A 20,081-nucleotide genomic window follows, 5' to 3' on the forward strand; every position below is an offset into this window, starting at 1 on the left:
TTTCATATCTCCCTTAGGTATATTCTGCTATATTTTCAAAATCTTTATAAATTAAAGGCTTAAACACTTCTGTATTTTTAGATGAGTAACTTTACGCAAAAAGTTTTAATTGTGGCAGAAATAAAGACAAAAATCAAATATGCAAGTGATGAAATCAATGTATAGATAAACTTCATATCCTAATAAGGAACTAAGGAATCCAAAACATTTTGTGATACTATAAAAGTTATTTATTCACTATACACAGAACATGTCCCCTATAAAATGTACATGTAAATCACTAGAAAGTATATTTGGTGAACATTTTCTCAATTACAGAACATACTACATCAGTTGGGAATAACAGCTGTCTGCCTCAAAATAATCTAATTATAGCACCCAGAGTCTCCTTTACATCTGATGCAAAGTTAAATACTTATTTTGGGGATTGTTTCCTAACGTGTTTGAGGAGGCAGAGTTAACAATTATATATAACTCTAGTATATTACAGTCACTGCACAGTAAATCAGTTTATTACAGATTAAAACATCATTTTTTCATTATTTGTATTAATGGGATGAAAACAAATACTGGATACTTTTAAATGGCAAATAACCACAAAATTACTTATCTTTGATAGTATATTGGGTTTTATAATTACATAGGATATAAATGGTGTAAAATAGTTATAATACACCTCAAACAAAACAGTGAGGCCACACTGTAATGATTTCACTAGATTGTGCTCAGTAGACATTTATTGAATAAGTGAATTTTATCTATTTTTCTCCCCAATTACCCAGTACAATTTTTGCCCACAGTAAGGGCTCAGTAAATGTTTGCTGAATATACTGACTAGGAAAGAGGTGAGAAGAGATGGACCCTCTTAGCTGGATGTCAAGTATAATTGGAATTTATGTGGGAGAGTGTTTAAGGAAGATGTAAACCGCATGTGGCATACAAGTAAGGAAACTCAGATGCCAACAAAGCAAACCATTAAGCAGAAAGCACTGGCACTGGAATAAACAAAGGCAAGATTTGCCAATAGCAAAAACAGAACTGACTTTAAGAGATAAGCAAGTTTATACTGGACCATACCTTTTCTCACCCAATTCAGTTTGAGACAGACCAATAGAGGCACTGTAAGAGACTATGGCTGTCTTCCTTGATATTCAAACATCCTAGTTTCCAATTTAACATGGACCTGTTACCCATGAATCAATATAAACCTATTCAGATTTAGGGATTAGTTTCCACAAGTACAAAGTTGAATTTCCTTTTATTTGTCCTAAAATGCTTACTTTCAAACTTGAAGGGACTTCAATTATTCCATGTAGTTTCGATAACATTCTTTTATCTTTTCAGACCAGAGTCAAAATATTCGTACAGTATTCATACTGCAGCACCTTCCACCCACCCTTTGGTCGCTTGAACTGCCCTTCTTTGGTTCTTTTTCCGCTTTCTCAGATCTTTCTTGAAGTGTAGTAAGCAGAACTGTACTGGGTATTCCAGCTGCAGTTTGGTCTTAAATAAAAGAAGGATGTTTGTCAGTTTGGTTTTCTTTATTCTTCTCTGTGGTATACAGGATTTTGTTAGTTGAACTGGATGTAGCAGCTTACAGGGCCAAATTTTCAAGAGAATAGTACAATAGTTCCCAGGTCTTTTCCCTGGGTTGTAACTTAACAGCTCATACTCTATGTAGCACCTTTCCTTTCTCACTGAAGCATTATCTGTCATTATTCTTCTTGCTTACTTGGCTTCAAAAAAAAAAAAAAAAAATGCAGAGTGATCTTAAGCAAAAAGAGAGGTGAAGTGTCAGCTCTCACTTGAGTCTTGATATGTTCTACTCCAATACTGAGCCGTGCCAGACACACAGTAGATACTCAATAATTATGGAACTCAACCATGTAACCCAACATTAAAGCCCTGTATAAGGATCCTTAAGTATCAGTAGGATCCTATCATGGGTTCAAATATAAAATAGTCCCTTTGAAGCTATGTTATTTAGGTATGTCACTTTAGAAATAACATATAAGGTTCTCAAGAAAATAGCATGAGTCTAAAAATAAGTGACACAAGTAAAAAATAAAAACGAAACTATTACTTCTAATTCTATACAGACTAAGAAAAATTAAACGGGTTATTTCCCCAATCTACTCTAATTACAGTCCATTAAAAAAAAAAAAACATCTAAGGATCCGGCTGAGCTCAAATCCTGGATCTGCCTTTTATTGCTTTTTCTTTGTGCCTCCATTTCCTTATCATCTGTTACACGAGAAAATAAAAGTATCTTTCTCATAGGGTTTCGTGATGAGTAAATGAGTTAACACATAAAGCTTTTAGAACAGTGTCTGGCACATCATAAATACTCAATAAATATCAGCTATACTTGTCATTATAAAGCAGCGTGAACTCAAACCACAAAACACCTAAACCAGTTCCCCACAGTGATTATCACTTAATATTAAGTGCTCACGAACATTCAATGCAAAAATATTTTAAATCACACCATAAACATAAGGCCCAATCCATCTTGTTTAGGATGGGGAAGAGTAGAATTATTGGTCCATCTAATAATGAAAATATAAACTTAAAATTAGCTGACTCAAATTTCATTTTAATGCGTATCTTAACACTACCAATAACCTCTAAGTTATTTAACCCAAGGGGTTTAATAAGCAATAATGAAACAACTCTGACATTACATAAGGAATTTTTAACTACTACGTAAAAGATGTACCTTTCTGGCAGGTTCTATCATTTCCAAAGTAAAACCTGTGCCTAGTGCAACACTGATTTAAAATACTCCTAAATCCGCTGTTATTGTATAATCTCATTCAAAACTATAATAATTCCAGTTAATCATTATTTCCTTCATTTTGTTTTTATTATAGCATGTTTGCTTAATTTACAGCAAGCAGAAAATAAGCTGGGTCTTGTTTTGATCCAAACATTGATGTTTTAAAGGTTGTACACAATATTTGTTAAAAAGAACATATAAAAATACCTTTTTAGAAGCTTCTATAAGAAAGAAAATACAAAGTTTAACCCCACAACTTTCCTCTTTGCTAGAACTGCAAACTACTGCTACAGTTTTAAATAGACTTTTTGTTGTTTAAACTATACATCCAGGAAAATCTAAAAAAATTAAAGAAACGTGCATATAAATGATTGCATAGCAGAACATGAACATTAACTGCAAACAGTAAAGAAATGAAAGTTAGAAATACTATCAAATATACAAAGGTTCTAGAATCAATCCTTTAAACACATTCCACAAACAGTATTTAAAACCACCTTTTGTTCTTTACAGGCAAGGCCTAGATTACTAAAACCAAAATTGAAAAAAGTAATCCTCTAAAAGGAATGGTTTCCCCACAACATTTCTTACTTATTATGCCTGTAAGCAAGCAATCTAAAAATTTTAAGGATGCCAGCTTTTATTCTGAAATGAGATTGGACACGTCAAGTCACTTTTTATTGCCCCCAAATGATCTCGCAGAGAGATGTTAGAAATTATAAAGAGTTAGGGTATTATTTTCATCAGGTACTACATGGATAATCAGTCAAAACCTCAAGAGATGTGACTTTCTTAGTTTTTTCCAGAATTATTTAAAATCTCATGGCACCACAGAATCACGTAGAATGGGAGTGTTGTCTTTTTACTTGCCTCACATTAAATAAACTGAGGCGTGAAGAACAAGCCTCCTTCATAAAGATATGGGCAAATTTTGATACAAATGCACACACCAAGTGCTTTAAGCATCAAAATTCAGTCCTTTTACACTATGCGCACACACAAACAAAACCTACTTTGAAAACACTTTACTTGCTTTTAACAGCAGTAAGAAAACTAAGCAATATTATGGTCAACAATGCTCCTTAAAGTTTAGAGTAACTGCATAAGAGCATTCTTTTCCCCTTAAAATTATTTCTGCCATCATCAACCTGCCCAAATTTTAAGGGGGGTTTTTCCGATGTTTGTATGGTTCCAAATCTTCACAGAAACCAGAAAAGTGAAGGCTCCGTGTTTCAATCAAAAACTCCATCTCCCTGAAAATGCTACTTAACCCAGTTGGCGTCATTTCCCGAGACAGTGGGGTTAACAAAAGAACTATTCCACACTGTGCCATAAATTATCATCGTGGGTCTCGACACCTTGACAAGACAAAAAGGTCCACCCTGAACCTAAATGTGTCTAGTCGGGTCAGTGTTGTACGGTGGCTACAACTTCACTTTTGTATCATTCTACCTTATTAGCAAGCTACATTTCTAGGTTAACAGTTCTACCAAATATGGATATGAAAGTTTATTTTTAGTAAGACAATGTTGCAAATTATGGTCAACCAACATCTTTTCACCAATACCTCAAGCATTAAAAAATGAGAATCTTTACAAAAATATACAGAGACACCACAAATTGGTAGCTGCCCATAACATTAAACAAACTGGACTCTTAAGAGTGGCTTCTCAACAGCATTTCATTTTAATAATAACCATTGCCTGGTACAGGGAAAACTGACAAGTGTTTTTTTAAGCATCATTGCAACATTGTATTCCTGATAATTTAAGTAAACCAAACTATGAGTAAATGAATGATACATGCCTAAAAATATCATGGTTTATACTATCAGTGGCCACTGGACTTAGGACTAGTCCAAGACCTTGATCTAGATTTTGACCTAGACCTAGACTGTGATCTTGACTGAGATTTGGATCTAGGTGGTTCTTTTTTCCTTGATTCCTTTTCATATCTTGAGCCAGACTTATAATGTGTTTTGGAATCTGTTTTAGAGGTGCCTCTAGTTTTGGTGTGAGATGCAGACCTAGAACGTGATTTAGCCTTCATTTCTTTCTTGGGCTGGGACTTGGACCGTGATCTTGAATTGGATTTAGATCTTGAAAAAGATCGATTTCGGTGTTTGAATCTTTCAAAACAGAGGAGAGATACAATTAGAGTAAAAATTAGATTCTATATTAATCAAATTTGTTATTTTTAGAGCAAAAGTTCACTCTGAAATTGAAAAATGTATAGTCTTTTTCAAAGCAAAGTTATTTACCTATCATTGTCGGAATGGCTTCTGCTACGCCGTGGTCTTCCAGTCGGTCTACTGCTAAAAAGTACATCAGAAAAAGCAAACAGTGACACATGTCTATTTACAAGTTTCTAATTAAAAAAGTGAACCATAAAACTTTTAAGACAAAGCACTAAAAATATTTTTAGTCTCAATGAAGCATACAATGTACATAATTAAAAGTACACAAGATTTTAAAAAATTAAAGGCCAACAAACTAAATCTTTTCTGTGGTACACATCACTTACTTTCTAGGACTATAAGATCTTCTATAGTTGTAATCAAAGGAACGACTTCTTGATCTCCTTCTTTCGTAACTTCGGCTTCTAGAACGTCTGTATCTGTCATAATCATCATAGCGTGAAGAACTATACACATTCCTCCCTTCCTTGGCTTTCATCTGATTTGGAGCTATGAAATACACAGAACAGAAATATTTACAAACATTAAAAACGTAGTATTTAAGCCTCCAAATTATAGGAAAAATTCCTGCATCCCCTTCCTTTATGCCTCCAAATCTGTGGCTACTTGTGAATGTTAATCTTGGAAAAGGTATTTATTTTCAAGCAAGTCTATCAGAAGACTGTTTTATGTTAAAAATGATACCCTCAAATATCTCCCCAACTATTTTGTTTTTTCAAAGACCTCTCACATCTAGTTTGTTGTCCAAAAATATGCCAACTACTTCGACATTAGGAAAATATACCATGAAAGTACTTTTAAAATTCCAAATTAAGATACAAATGACTTCTGAACCATATGCTAATTTGGAATTATCCTACCATGGTCTCCATTCATTAGGAACAAAATTAACAATGACAAAATACTTAATGGTGGCCTACGAATGATATGTAGTGTCAAAATGCAATAATATATAGTTATACAGTTCTGAGAAACCATGACAAAGAAAAGCAGAAGAAAACTAACACTTGTCGAATGCCTTAGACAATACCCACATCCCGGACAGTCCTCAATCCTTACGTTATCTCATTCCATCCTATGAAGCAGATACTTTATGCATGTATGTATCAATGTATAAATAACACTGACTACCCCGGAACCTATCATTCAACCCAAGAACTAGAGAATCACCAATAGCTTGTGTCTACCTAAATACTCCCCCTCTCTTTAGCAACTTTTTTTTTTTTTCCAGCAGCTATTTTAATCTCTATCTTTTAATATCTTGCTTAAGGAAACATAACAGTTGAGCCAGAATTCAAAACCAGGTGTATCTGACCCCAAAGCCTGTACTTATGCCTCATTAGCATGCAGCCAACACCTGGTGTATGCCTGCATATTAATAAACACCAAGTACTAGTATAAAATCTTTTCTAAATTTAATCTATATAGTCTTTCCCAGTCTATCTGTTCATTTCTAAAGCCAGGCACCTACATAATTACCCAATTAGACCTTGCTGATCTTTATGCAGAAAGAAATGGCTCAAGAGAACTAAAACTTTCCAAAGTTTATTCTTTTCAATTCCACTCTTAGTCTATTAAACATGCCACAGCTGATAGTACTGATCTACCTTCTTAAAGAGTCCAAACATATTTCAGGCATTCTGATCACTGCATTCTAAATCCTTTTGTCTACCCTGAAATTCTGCAAAGTATTCAAAATACTCTATCTTCCTAAAAACTATCTTTCTGGGTTTTGAACAGATAGACATATTGCACAATACTTCCAAGAAGCACTTTCAGAACAATTTGTATGAATATGATGTATTTCCGCGTGCCACAACTACTGAAGCCCGTGTGCCTAGAGCCCATGTTCCGCAAGAGAGAAGGCACCGCAATGAGAAACCCATGCACTGCAACGAAGAGTAGCCCCTGCTCACCGCAACTAGAGAAAGCCCGCGTGCAGCAACGAAGACCCAAAGCAGCCAAAAGTAAAATAAATTGGCTAAAAAAATAAAATTAAAAAATAAAATTTAAAAAATCTGTATTTATGTCAAACCTAACCTCCCAATTCATCCCACCCTCCCCCCCCTTCCCCTCTTGTGTCCACACGTCCATTCTCTATGTCTGCATCTCTATTCCTGCCCTGCAAACAGGTTCATCTGTACGCTTTTTCTAGGTTCCACATATATGCGTTAATACATGTTTGTTTTTCTCTTTCTGACTTACTTCACTCTGTATGACAGACTCTAGGTCCATCCACACCTCTAGTGGGAACCTGTGGTATAGCACAGGTAGCTCAGCGCAATGCTGTGATGACCTAGATGGGTAGGATGGGGGTGGTGGTGGGAGGGAGGCCCAAGAGGGAGGGGATAAATGTATACACATAGCTGATTCACTTTGTTATACAGCAGAAACCAACACACCTTTGTAAAGCAATTATACTCCAAGTAAAAAAAAATCTATATACAGAAAAAAAAAAAGAAATGATGCATTTTACATATAGGCATAAAGGTACTTACTCTTTCGATCCCCCTGTGCAAACTGTATTTCAATTTGGCGTCCACAAATCCATTTTCTGTCCAAATTATGTAAAGCATCTTCTGCATCACGAACATCCTCAAATGTGCTAAATGTTAAGGGGCTTGGGAAGTTTTGCAAACTTTGATAATGAATGAAAGTTCAGTTGGTAAGTCTGGAACAATTCACAATCTCTCGATATTATTCTAGAAAATCAACCAGACCCCACTAACTGGTTGGTTGATTCAGCTATAAACACTTTAGAGTATTAAAGCACTTGTGACTCCCTAAGGCATGAGTTTGAAAACACTTATGAATACATATTATAAAGTTATCACTGAAATAAGGCCTGTTATAGCTGAACTACCAAGTAATCCCATCAGAAGATTTTCCTGAGTTTTAAGAATTTTACAAGACAAAAAAGAAAAACAAATGCCAATTTTATTTCGTATGCTAAAACAAAAATTTCTTAAAATAAAACCAAAACTGTTTTTCATATTTTTGTTTCAAATGAAAAAAAGAAAATGCCAATAGTTCTTGTGTAAGCAAGCGGAATATACCTTACAAGAAACTAAAGCATCAACCTCAAATTAATCTTGCTATTTTTCTCAGACATATCTAACATTATTATTTCACTTAGTTGTCTTCCTTATTACACCTACTGAGAAGACTGGTACACCAGCCACTTGTAGATATCAAGACAGTATCAAGCAATACTTAAGACATCATATTATATCCATGCACAGACTATAAAAGCATGCTGCCAAGAAATAACAGACCATTTCTAAAGATTCCTGGACTGGAAAGCCCTAACCTTGACACTAAACATAAAGCTTCCCGTAGAGAAGTGCGTTTGGGACTGGTTTTCAATTTGAGAAATTTCAAGACAATATTTATAAGCCTAAAGCAGGATCTGCTGGTACCCATTTTTGATCTGAGAGGCTGTTGCCTTGTTCTCCCCCAACAAAGCTATTCTGACCAAATTTAGTTCCTTTCCTAAAACCACCATTCTAATAGAAGCCAAGCACATATTCAGAGCAGTGTTTGATATAAAAGCTTCTGAAGGGGAGCTAGGCTAGGTCTGGCTGTGGATTTTCATTCTGTACTAAAATTCACTATTCTAACTTGTCCATTTCTATTTCTTAAATTTGAGAGGAGTGCAGATCTTGAATGCTGATTAAAAAACATCCCTAAAGCGATATACTCCCTTCACGACTGATATTCATATTCTTTTATTCCAGAGACTAAAAGGTCTGCCTCACTAGATTTCCTATTTTTTGTTCTGGAAGGACTTAAAGACCACAACAGGGTCCCAGTTCTCTCTCTCTGAGGCTATTATGTGTAGTGAACAAGAGGTTTTCTCAAGTCCTAAATCACGAGGATTTCATCATGAAAAGACAAAGGTTGATGGGGAGTTTAGAACCTTGAACACTATAATCAAACACCCCTCCAGGTTAATGCAGTTGAGCTCTAAAATAATTAAAAAGAACAAGTTCATTTGAAGGGTATACTACTTTGCTACTTTGAGAGACAGAATAACTTCTTAAAGGATTTAGACCAAGAAGTATAAAAATTATTAATGAAAGCCAATCATCCTCTGAGGCTACCCTCAAAAACAGAATCCTGGGTTGGATGAACCATGGCAAGGTTCTACCTGACCTGTTAAGAGAAAGCTAGCTGGGAATGGGGTCAGATAGAAAAGAGGACCACAGCAGGGACACTCAAATATCATTCTGATGCCAGTTACGGAGAAATTTGTACTCAGGGTCTTTGCAAAATCCTGATACCGATTTCTTTTTAACTATTTGAAGACCACAGACAGACTTTGTGTTTTTTTTAGCTATAATTCACCTTGAGATTCCTTTGGTTAACTCTTTCCTGGCTCAAGTATCACATACTCTTGAGTCTAACTGCTGATCCTGGTTCCCAGGCCACCTCCAAACCAGGTAAAATCAGGCCAACATTGTAAGCCAGAATGTACCGTTACCTTTTTTTTTTTTTAACCAAGCCAGATATACCTCTTATCCTCTCTGTAACAGAGCTTTGCAACCAATTCCCACAACTGTCCTTGATCACTGGCCCTGCAGGAGTAGCAGCTTTTGGCATTTTGCCTAAGTCTCATTAGAACTCTGCTAAGTTTCAAGAGATCCACTGAATTTAAGCAATGAGAATTTTTCCTAGCCTGAAGTCCACAGCCCAAACCTTTGTTGCCACAAGGAGGTGATCTCACTGAAGGAAGTAATGTCACCTGAAACTCTGGGCCAAGGAACAATTTCCCACAGATCCTGATTACGTACCCATACCAAAGATAAGGCCTTCTGCAACCCATTCTGGGCCAACTGATCACATGTGCTAAAGCAGTCAGGGCCAGCAGGTTTCACAGAGCTAAGCTTCAGATGTTAGGAGTATGTGTGTGCCCCTAGCAGCCTCTTTAAAAAAATCTATAAACAGACCGTATCTTTAGTGGATCAGACCTTCTAAAACCACCAGAGCCGTTTCTAAGTAGTCCCCAGTGCATGCACCTGTCTGCCCTCTAAGCACGGCTCTATGGAGTCGGCTTGACTCCAGAACCTCATGCTACTTCCAAAGAGCACTGCCTGCTACCCTATGGCACCTGACCACTTGGTCCAAAACAGAAATATGCTGAGTTTAAGCTTAACAACATTACATCCTGGTACACTTTAACTTCACAAGCTAAGAGAGAGTGCATTTATACAAGACCACATCACAACATCAAAGGCCCACGTAAATCAAGTTACAGGTTTTGTCACTAGACCAAACCAGAATAATTTTGAAAATTAACTGCTTACAAAACATGAGGAGAAAAAAAAAAAAAAAGGAAAATAGTTATTCTGTAGGATACATCAGGTATGACTCCTTTAATCTTGGCCATCATTCAACTTCATCTTGACCTTTAACTCTTTAAGTGCTTGTCAGAAGGACTTGTCATGAGATGCTTGGCCAAATATGACAGATGGCTTTATCTTTAACTTTGAAAAACAACCTTTTCCCCCTTTTGTAGATAAAGCGAGGCTTTGTCTCCCATTAGGCTTGTCCTTCTTCCAGCTTTTCTTTATATTTTCTTTTCCCAAACTCTCCCTTCTCTTCAAGCCTGATCCTTAAGGTCTTTGGCTTGTCTACTTGCCTTAAGTGTTGAACTCTACTCTAAAGGTTCTTTCATGCTTTCTCTTTGGGGTCGCCATAACTGTACAGCTTTACATTCTCTGAGGTAACAACAGAGGACAGCAAATTAGGGGACAATATTAAAGAAGTTTACCTCATTGTTATACAATTTGTTTTTGATCACGTGATTCAAGTTAACAAACAAGAATACCAAACTTTAATTGCTAAGCACAAGAACATATTAACTTCTGAGTTACATTAAAGGTGGTAGCAACCAGAGTGTATTCAGATTTAAATCACATATTATAATCATTGATTTGAGTTTCAGCAGCATGAATGGGAATTGAAATATGTTACTGTTTTTGGATCAACTTTAAGAAATAGTAAGAGCAATGTGTGAGTCAGAGTCAGAATTAACTTAGAAAAAATTGAAGACAAAACATTTATTAGAAGACCAAAAAAAAAACAACTACTTTTTAGATGTTACCTCTTACAAAAACTTGAATTTCAAACTTCAACACCCCTCACTAATCAGCCATCTGAAGAAAGGATATTGAACATATGCAAATCCTCTTGGACGGCGAGTGTAGAAATCAAGTGGAACATACACATCAACTATAGGACCATAACGACCGAATTCGCGTCGTAAATCTTCAGACCTAAAACATCATAAAAAGATGCCAAATTTTTAAGTCCACTCCTTTGAAAGTTTATTTGTAAGAAATAGGTTTCTTTCTGTAATATCTCAATTAATGAAAGAGGCTGTGCTATGTTCCTGGGTGACCTGAAACAAACAAGCTTTCTAAATCTCAACATCAAGAGCCAACGGTAAGAATATACAACAATATGTCTTTTTGAAAAAGAAAAGCCAGAATGCAAGATTCTGGAAGATAATAATGCAGTTTATAATAAAACCTATTACTATTTTACATTAACAACAGGAAAACAGACATTTAAGTAAACTTGATTACAACTTATCTCTATTGCTTTTATCCACAGCCTTCATTTTTCATAAATAGTAGCATTAAGTTGTACGTAACTATTGCTATGTTTTTTAACAGTATCAAAGCACCTCTAGTATTCTGAAAAATACAAAGCACTTATTTTACCTCCAAATTTTAGCGACAGGGTTACACACTTAATAGTAGGTAAATACTGTTTGAAAAATAAAAGTCACAAATATATATAATTCCTCAATAAATGTCAATATGACATAAAGGGGAAAGTTTCCTAGATGCTAGAGTAATTACTATTGCTTACTTACCCTACTTAAAGGTAAGACAGAAAAATATAAATCATACGAGGCTACCTAAATTTTTTTGATTTGTGTGTGTGTAGAGTGATTATTTGTTAAACAGTAAATCTCATCTTGTGATAAAATCTCCTCCAAAAAAAGTCTGACGGCAACTCCAAGCAATTAAGGGAATTGGCGAGAACAAAGGGACGGTCCAGATTAATCCAATTTAGCTATCAACGTCCTAATGGTAGAGGCTTCCTAAACCTCCGTTTTCAAAGGGTGGCCAGTATTTCGCGGAAATGGGAAGAACTAGTTCGTACCGTTTAAGTGGAAGAATTTTATATCTCTAATTTCAACATTCCCTTTATCCAAACATCTACAACACCAAAAAAAAAAAAATCGCAAATAAAACACAACAACAAAAAGGGTAGCAAATGGTTCGCCACACTCCCCTCCCCCGATCCCGTTATTTTACTGCAGAGCAGTTTTTCTTTTTAACTAGGAAAAAAAAAAATTTCTGGGCCAAGGGGGCGTGCACCCCAAAGAACGTGAACTTCAAATCAATGGGGGGGAGCTGATGTTCGGTGGAGGCCGAGGCTGAACGCCCGGAGAGGAAGCGGGAAGGAAGGGGCCCCCATCTGCGGAGGGGGAGGGGACCGAAACGCCGCCACGCGGCCCGCTCTCCCGCGGCTGCCCGGGAGGACCAGCGGCGCCGCCCTCGCTCCCACGCGGCGGTTATGCCGGCTGCGCGGCCTAGTTCGGGCCAGAAAGCCAGCGCGGGACCCGCCATCTTCAGCCCTTCCCCTCCCCCGGCGTAGGCCCAGCGCGGCGCCGCCGCCGCCGCACCGGTCCTTTCCGAGCGCCCGCGGCCTCCCCTCTTGGGCCCGGAGTGCCTCCCCTGTACATACCTGGTATCGTCCGCCACGTTCCTTACGAAGAGAGACGTGTTGGGGGGACGCAGGTACCGGGACATAACGGCGGCGTGGGTCTCAGCAGGGACACTAACGGGCTCAGCAAACCGTCCGCAGCTCCGGCGCCGGAACCTCGAGACACACAGCCGGAGAACTCCGTACGGCAACCGCCTCTTCTCGCGAGAGTTCACTCCCCCCTCCCCCCCACCTCCTACCTGAGTGCAACGCCGGGACCTGCAACGGTTCTTTCCCGCGAGATCACGCGGCGTGCGCCTGCGCATGCGGGCGGCGGGAGTACGTGCTGCAGCTTAGATCTCATTCATTGGCTTCTTGAGTTGCCTCCCCTTCTCTCGGTAGCCCGCTCTTTCTTTCTTAAGTGCTTTATTTTGCCGCCCTTTTCTCCCTTGCACCGCGTTCTCCCCTCTTAACCGCCCCCGCCAAGTCAGGAAGCAGATGTATTAACCCGTACACCATACTGTACAGTTTTTACAAACTGGACGGAGTTTTAAATATTACAATTCGGAGGGACAGGCTTTCCCCTGTCTGGTCCATGTTATAACCTGGCTTTTATCAGATCTCTCAACGGCAAGAGAAGAATTTACGGCCTCTCGTGTTCGTGTGCATGGGAAGGAGGTGTGTGTCCTTGCAGAGATAGGCCTGCCCCTCCAGTGCTTTCTGCGCGCGGTGGACTCACTCCCTGAGCGCCTTTGCCCAGGTCGCCCCTCGCATACACCCTTCTTGGTTGTTTCCTTCACCTATCCACGGGGTTTTCTCCCCATTAAAGGCTGTTCCCTACCAAAATGGGACGCAAACCTCACATCTTAGTCTCCATTGTCATCTGCACTGTCTTTGTTACTAATGGCTTCCTGAGTGTGCATTGTTCATGTATTGCAGTGTTTCTCCATCTGTTAGAATGCTTCTGGCATGTAGCACATTGCCAGGCAGATAGCAGAGACTCAAGAACTGTTTAAATGAACTTTTATTTTACAAAACGACAAAAAAGCATTATTTTTGCATCAATCTGCATCCATAGCAATTAAGTGATTTGATAATCTGTTGTGCTCTGTAGGAGAGACGTTGTTTTTCTATGTTTATATTTTCCAAGACGCTTTGGACACTTAGTTTATTAAAACATTTATTGATTACCTATTATGTGTCAGACATTACGTTAGATGCTGTAAATTCAGTGGTGAAAAACATGGAGCTTATGTTTCCGTAGGAAACAAGCTGGTCAACAAGTAATTGCAGATCTGTGATATGAAAGAGACTGTAATGTGACAGTTTAAAAAAAAAACCTTTTTTTAAAAGAGTTGCTGAACAAGTGTTTCCTTACTCCCCCCTCCCAAATTAATTTAAGCACTTTTTAGTGTCTAGAAAACAGACTCCTGTAAATTACCCTCAGTAATGAGGAAATTAATACAGTTTGGTGGTACTCCACCCAACTTTAATATGGATAAATGTTTAGAACAGAGTCTGATGCATAGTGAGTGCCCTATAAATGTTAATCGGACTGGCTACATAATTTGTGGGGCTCAGTGCAAAATGAAAAAGTTAAAAAATTAAGATGACAATAGCAGAGCACTAAGCCAAGTGCGGGATTGTTCCGAGAGTGGGGTCCCGTGCAACTACACAGGTGGCACGGCCATTGAAGCCTGCCCTGAATGTTAGCAATTATTATTATTACTCATAATGCCTTGAGAAATAATAAGAGCAAGTGAGGTACAAATATTTACTCACTGGAATCGCTTTCTGCCTCACATACCAAGTGCCCCTTTATCTTTTGTGCTTCAGTATCCCAGTCTTAAAAAAGATGATACTGGGAAAAGTAGAGAAAGTAAGCACCGCTCAGCTGGGGCTTAAGCTGGGCAGTTTACCAAACTCTAAATCTGCTGCAGGTGGTGGTGGGAGCACGTGAGGCAGGTGGGGAGGGAGATACACCAAGGAATTTTGGAAGTAAAACACTTCCTCACAAAAGTGCTGCCATGTGTGGTTAAGAGCACCGTATTTCATTCCTAACACAATACCAGGGTTGGTAATTTTTTTGAAAGCCAAATGTTAATCTCTGAAAACGGTCTGTTGGCACTGTACCTCTTCTTGAAGAAATTATGTTTTATTGGGATTTATGTCAGAAAACCACTTTCCTTGCATACTGTTCTCAGAATTGCACAAGTAAGACCCAAGTGTAAAAGATATACCTATGAATTTCCTTGATCCTAAAACAGCTCATTCCTGATTTGTGGAAAATAGTACAAACATCACGCCTGAGAGGGCCGTGCTGCTAGCTAGAGAGAGACTCACAGGGACAAATTCTGTGTGTTAAAGCCATGGAAGTATGACCCTGTCTCCACAGACAAAACCAAAACCTTGAGTCAGTACATCAAGCTTCATTTTATTGCTACAACTGTTTGACTCAGACAATTGCCATGGATGGGGCTCGGCACTGCCTCTGTCTCCATGAACAATCAATTAGAAGCATGCTCTTTGAATGCGTTTAATAAGACATGCCTGGTGTTTCCTAGATGCCTTCTCACTCTAATGAGTAGGCAGCAAGCCAAGTTCACCAGACTGAGGAGGACTCAGTGTTGCCTTTTAGACATTCCTTACTTGTGGGTCAGAAACTTTGGGGCACATACATAAACACATTATCAATTTACCTATGTACAGACTCTTCTTTTAACCTCAGGCTCCCACTAGTTCTGCTCCGTGGGTGAATTCACCACTACTGCACATATTTGTTTATCTTACTCCTTAGATGATCTGTTCTAGCACGTGGATTGCTACCTTGAATCTGCTTAAGGTAAAAATCACTTGTTATATCTTAGCCTCCTTTTTAATGTCTTAAAATAACATTTTTCCCAGTTATAAATGTCCTGTGTTTATTGTTAACATTTTGGAAATAAACTATAAAGACAACAAACATTACCTGTGATCATACCACTCAGAACTAATTACTTCTAAGACTTTTCCAAATTTCTGAGCATTTCTATAATTGTTTAAATTGGGGTCATACTATATATACAGTTTTATAATGTGTCTTTTTCCTCACTAAACATTTTATAAAGAATTATCTTCTGGGGCTTCCCTGGTGGCGCAGTGGTTAAGAAACTGCCTGCCAATGCAGGGGACACAGGTTCGAGCCCTGGTCTGGGAAGATCACACATGCCGTGGAGCAACTAAGCCCGTGGGCCACAACTACTGAGCCTGCACTCTAGAGCCCACGTGCCACAACTACTGAGCCCGTGTGCCTAGAGCCCCTGCTTGGCAACAAGAGAAGCCACTGCAAGGGGAGCCCACGCACTGCAAGGAAGAGTAGCCCCTGCTCACCGCAGTTAAGAGAAAGCCCGCGTGCAGCAACGAAGACCCAACGCAGTCAAAAATAAATAAATAAAATAAATAATAAATTAAAAAAAAAAAAGAATTATCTTCCCTGGCCATTAGATAGTTTTAATAGGTATAGTTTTTAATCACTGCTGTATCAGTTATGAATTGGGTTCAATTGCCTGTAACAAAAACTTGAAATAATAATAATGTTGATCATGTTAGCTTACACTTATTACTGAGCACTTAAATGCCAGGCATTTTTCTCACAAAAGAGCAAGGGAAATGGCTCAAGAAGTAGCAGAATGTTACAACTTTCAGAGGTCATTCTGCTCATAGTTTTCAGTTATTTTAAGTCACATATATTAACCCATTTAATCCTCACTCCAAACCTATGAGCTAGGTTACTATTATTCTTTCCATTTTATAGATGAGGAAACAGGTATACAGAGTGGTCAAAACAAATTAGAGTTTCACTTATTTATTTATTTATTTATTTTTAAAAATTTTTATGAGGTCCAATTTATCAATTTTCCCTTTATTGCAACATATTTTTTGTTTTGTTATTTTGTTTTTTGGTTTTTTTTCTTCTGCTTATTTATTTATTTATTTATTTATTTTTGGCTGTGTTGGGTCTTCATTTCTGTGCGAGGGCTCTCTCTAGTTGTGGCAAGCGGGGGCCACCCTTCATCGCGGTGCACGGGCCTCTCACTATCGCTGCCTCTCTTGTTGCAGAGCACAGGCTCCAGACGCGCAGGCTCAGTAATTGTGGCTCACGGGCCTGGCTGCTCCGCGGCATGTGGGATCCTCCCAGACCAGGGCTCGAACCCGTGTCCCCTGCATTGGCAGGCAGATTCTCAACCACTGCACCACCAGGGAAGCCCTTATTTATTTTTTGTATAATGAGAAGTCAGGAATAGGGAGTCCAGGACTGGTATGGCAGCTTCAGGATATCCAGGCTCCTCCTTCATTCTTTCTTCTCTGTTATCCCTAGTTCTGGCTTCTATACTCAAATTGCCTCATGGTCACAATATGGCTGCTGGAGCTGCAGGCATCATGTCTACATTCCAAGAAAAAAGAGTAGGACAAAGTTCAAAAGGCATATGCTACCTGAATCACCACCCACCCCCCCCACACTCAAGGAACTTATTAAGTCAGAGACAACAATACCCACTTATACTTAATTGGCCAGAACTGAGTCTTGTAGCCAACCCTATCATCAAGGGAGGCTAACCACTCTTATTCTCAACAAAATTAGAGTTCTGTTTGTAAGGAAAAAGAGGGAAAGGAAAGATGTTGTGGATACATTAAAAGGGTACATTTCATTGCATGGTTGTAGCATAATTGATTTATGTAGAAACGGTGATGATGATGATGATGATGATAATAAAAGCTAACACTGAACAAGAACTAACTACATGCCAGATACTTTATCATTTTATCTGCATTATCTCATTTAATGATTTAATCCCCATTCTACAGATGAAGAGACTGAACCTTTGAGACATTATAAGGCTTTCTGACTGTATATAAGGCTGAGGGAATAAAAGGTAATTTAAGACAGTTCCTGTGTTTTCAAGGAGTTCTTAAGCTAGTGAGGTACACAGTATTTGTAAAATTGAGTTTTAGGTTAGTTTTGCATGGTTCATAATTGACTTATCTTTATTTTAATCAGATTAGTTCTATATCATCCAAGATGCCCATGCCCATCAATTACCATCCAGTCCCAGAGAGTAACAGTAGGCCGAGTAAAAAAGCTTGCTTACAGGTATCTATACCTTTTATGAGTGTCACTGAGCCTATAGTCAGAGACTGAAGCACAACACGCAAATAGACAAACATAGTTAACTTGACTAAGTTTTGGGGTGCCAGACATTTGGTCAAACATCATTCTGTGTGTGTCTGTGGAGATGTTTTGGGATGAGATTAACACTTGAACAGGTAGACTGAGTAAAGCAGGTTGTCCTCCCTAATGTGGGCAGCCTTCATCCAATCAATGCAAGACCTGAATAGAACGTCTGAAAGAGGCTGTGTAAGAGGGAACTTCACCTGCCTAACTGATTGAGCTGGGACATTGGTCTTCTGCTCTCGGACTGGATCCTGAAGGCGCTGTGGCTGAGGCTATTAGCTAACAACACACGTGGTGGGGGAAGGTCACTCTTGAAAGGGAGACCTAAGCGGACACATTTCTGTTACTGAACTCACGTTCCGAGTTCATGTGCCTGACACACAGTGAGGCCAAACAAACCAAAACGTTGGACTTTGGAGCAGGGAAAGGTTTATTGCTGAGCCATGAAAGGAGAATGCGTGGCTTGTGCCCCCCAAAACCTGAACTCCCCGGAGGGTTTCAGCAAATCATTTTTAAAGGCCAGGTGAGGGAGGGGGTGGTCACAGGGTGTGTCATCAGCTCATGCACAGTTCTCTGATTGGTTGATGGTGATTGATCCTTAGATAGGCCTACGTGCACATGATCATCAGGTAGTTAATTTCTTGCATTTGGTGGTGGTTTTTAGCATCTGAAAAACTCAGGAAATATGCATGAGATACTATTACCTGGGTACTTCAGAGAGGAGCTACAGCAGAGGATATGGGGGAGGGGTCTGTCCCAGGAAGGCCCCATAGCGTCCTGCTCGGTTACACTTACACGATGGCTAAAGTCCATGCCTTGCTCTGTGCAGATCTCCTTATTCTGACATTATTGGGGAGCATCACCTTCATGGGTCCCACGGGTCTTTCCTACTAAGGGAAAAAATTGGAAGAGGGAGGCTCTTGGGATGAACTACAGCTCCGTAGCTGCAGCTGGTCTTGGGCCACAGCTGACACCCATCTTGTCCCTCCTCCCTTTCCTCATGCTCATGTCACTTCTTCAAATCTTGATGGCTCACCCATGGTGGTCTGAGCCCCTCGTCACCATGTCCTTCTCAGGTCAGAGTTGCAGCACTTGTCCATTTACAGTACAATTGTCAAGTCAGTGATATCAAGAGAGACCTGACTAGATCACCTGGGTTCTTTTTTTTTGGCTGTGCCATGCGGCATACAGGATCTTAGCTGCCCAACCAGGGATTGAACCCATGCCCCCTGCATTGGGAGCTCGGAGTCTTAACCACTGGACTGCCCGGGAAGTCCCAGGATCACCTGGGTTCTACACACATTCCTCCCAACCCCCGTGGCATCACAGTAACCCTATCTCTTCCTGCTGAAGGGGTTGGTTGGCAGTCGTGAGGCATCGTATCCCGGGCTCAGCATTGATCTTTGTACCTGGCAGGTTGGCGGCAGGTTGGCAGCAGCTAGGTCAGTCTTGGCAAGTGGGAATGTACACCAGGCGTCAGAAAACTACAGCCCTCGGGACAAGTCTGGCTTGCAGCTTGTTTTTGCATGGCCCACGTACTAAGAATGGGTCTTAACGTTTTTAAATAGTTGAAAAAAAATCAAAAGAAGATTTATACTTATTTACTTGTTTATTACCTGACTCCCTCTGCTGAATGTGTTTCTTTTTATTTATATTTACTTATTTATTTTATTATTTATTTATTTTGGCTGTGCCGTGCCTTAGTTGCGGCATGCATGTGGGATCTAGTTCCCCCACCAGGGCTCAAACCCACATCCCCTGCATTGGGAGCATGGAGTCTTAACCACTGGACCACCAGAGAAGTCCCTGAATGTCAGCTTCTTAAAAGCAGGGACTTGTCTGTTTTATTCATGCCAGAACAGTCTCACATCGCAAAAGCACGTAATAAAATGTGAATCTATGGAACCCTTGTGCATTGTTGGTGGGAATGTAAAATGGTGCAGCCTCTGTGGAAAACAGTTTGGCCCTTCCTCAATAAATTTAACATAGAATTACTGTAGAACATAAACATAGAAATACCCAGCAATTCCACTCCTGGTGTATATACTCCAAAGAACTGAAAATAGTGTTTGAACAAAAATTTGGACATGAATGTTTATAGCGGTACTATTCACAATAGCCAAAGGTGGAAACAACCCAAATGCTCATTAGCTGATTAATGGATAAATAAA

The 20,081-nt window shown here is 39.2% G+C and overlaps 1 protein-coding gene across 6 annotated transcripts; it reads right to left on the reverse strand.

The window, feature by feature from the left end:
- Positions 1 to 1,241: 1,241 nt before the first annotated feature.
- SRSF10 (serine and arginine rich splicing factor 10) lies at positions 1,242 to 12,929 on the reverse strand. Of its 6 annotated transcripts, XM_068539165.1 has the most exons (7): positions 12,741 to 12,929; positions 11,148 to 11,254; positions 7,475 to 7,576; positions 5,303 to 5,465; positions 5,040 to 5,093; positions 4,806 to 4,907; positions 1,242 to 1,503 (listed from the first exon to the last, which is right to left on the reverse strand). In XM_068539165.1, the coding sequence occupies exons 1-7, from the start codon at positions 12,803 to 12,805 to the stop codon at positions 1,443 to 1,445; spliced, it is 654 nt and encodes a 217-aa protein (XP_068395266.1). In that variant the 5' UTR covers positions 12,806 to 12,929; the 3' UTR covers positions 1,242 to 1,442. The 6 variants fall into 6 exon arrangements, with proteins under 6 accessions (XP_068395266.1, XP_068395264.1, XP_068395263.1 ...); XM_068539163.1 differs by lacking the exon at positions 4,806 to 4,907 and having other exon boundaries at positions 5,040 to 5,090; XM_068539162.1 differs by lacking the exon at positions 4,806 to 4,907.
- Positions 12,930 to 20,081: the final 7,152 nt, after the last annotated feature.

The sequence above is a fragment of the Eschrichtius robustus genome, chromosome 3, assembly GCF_028021215.1.
Source record: "Eschrichtius robustus isolate mEscRob2 chromosome 3, mEscRob2.pri, whole genome shotgun sequence".
In the NCBI taxonomy this organism is placed as follows: Eukaryota; Metazoa; Chordata; class Mammalia; order Artiodactyla; family Eschrichtiidae; genus Eschrichtius; species Eschrichtius robustus.

What these genes read in the sequence shown, in the direction of transcription:
- SRSF10 (XM_068539159.1), bottom strand. Translation starts at nt 12,805, where the DNA reads ATGTCCCGGTACCTGCGTCCCCCCAACACGTCTCTCTTCGTAAGGAAC. An exon ending in AACGTGGCGGACGATACCAG is followed by an intron (nt 11,255 to 12,740) that starts GTATGTACAGGG and finishes ATGATGTTTTAG; the next exon opens with GTCTGAAGATTTACGACGCG. An exon ending in AGGATTTGCATATGTTCAAT is followed by an intron (nt 7,577 to 11,147) that starts ATCCTTTCTTCA and finishes CATTTAGCACAT; the next exon opens with TTGAGGATGTTCGTGATGCA.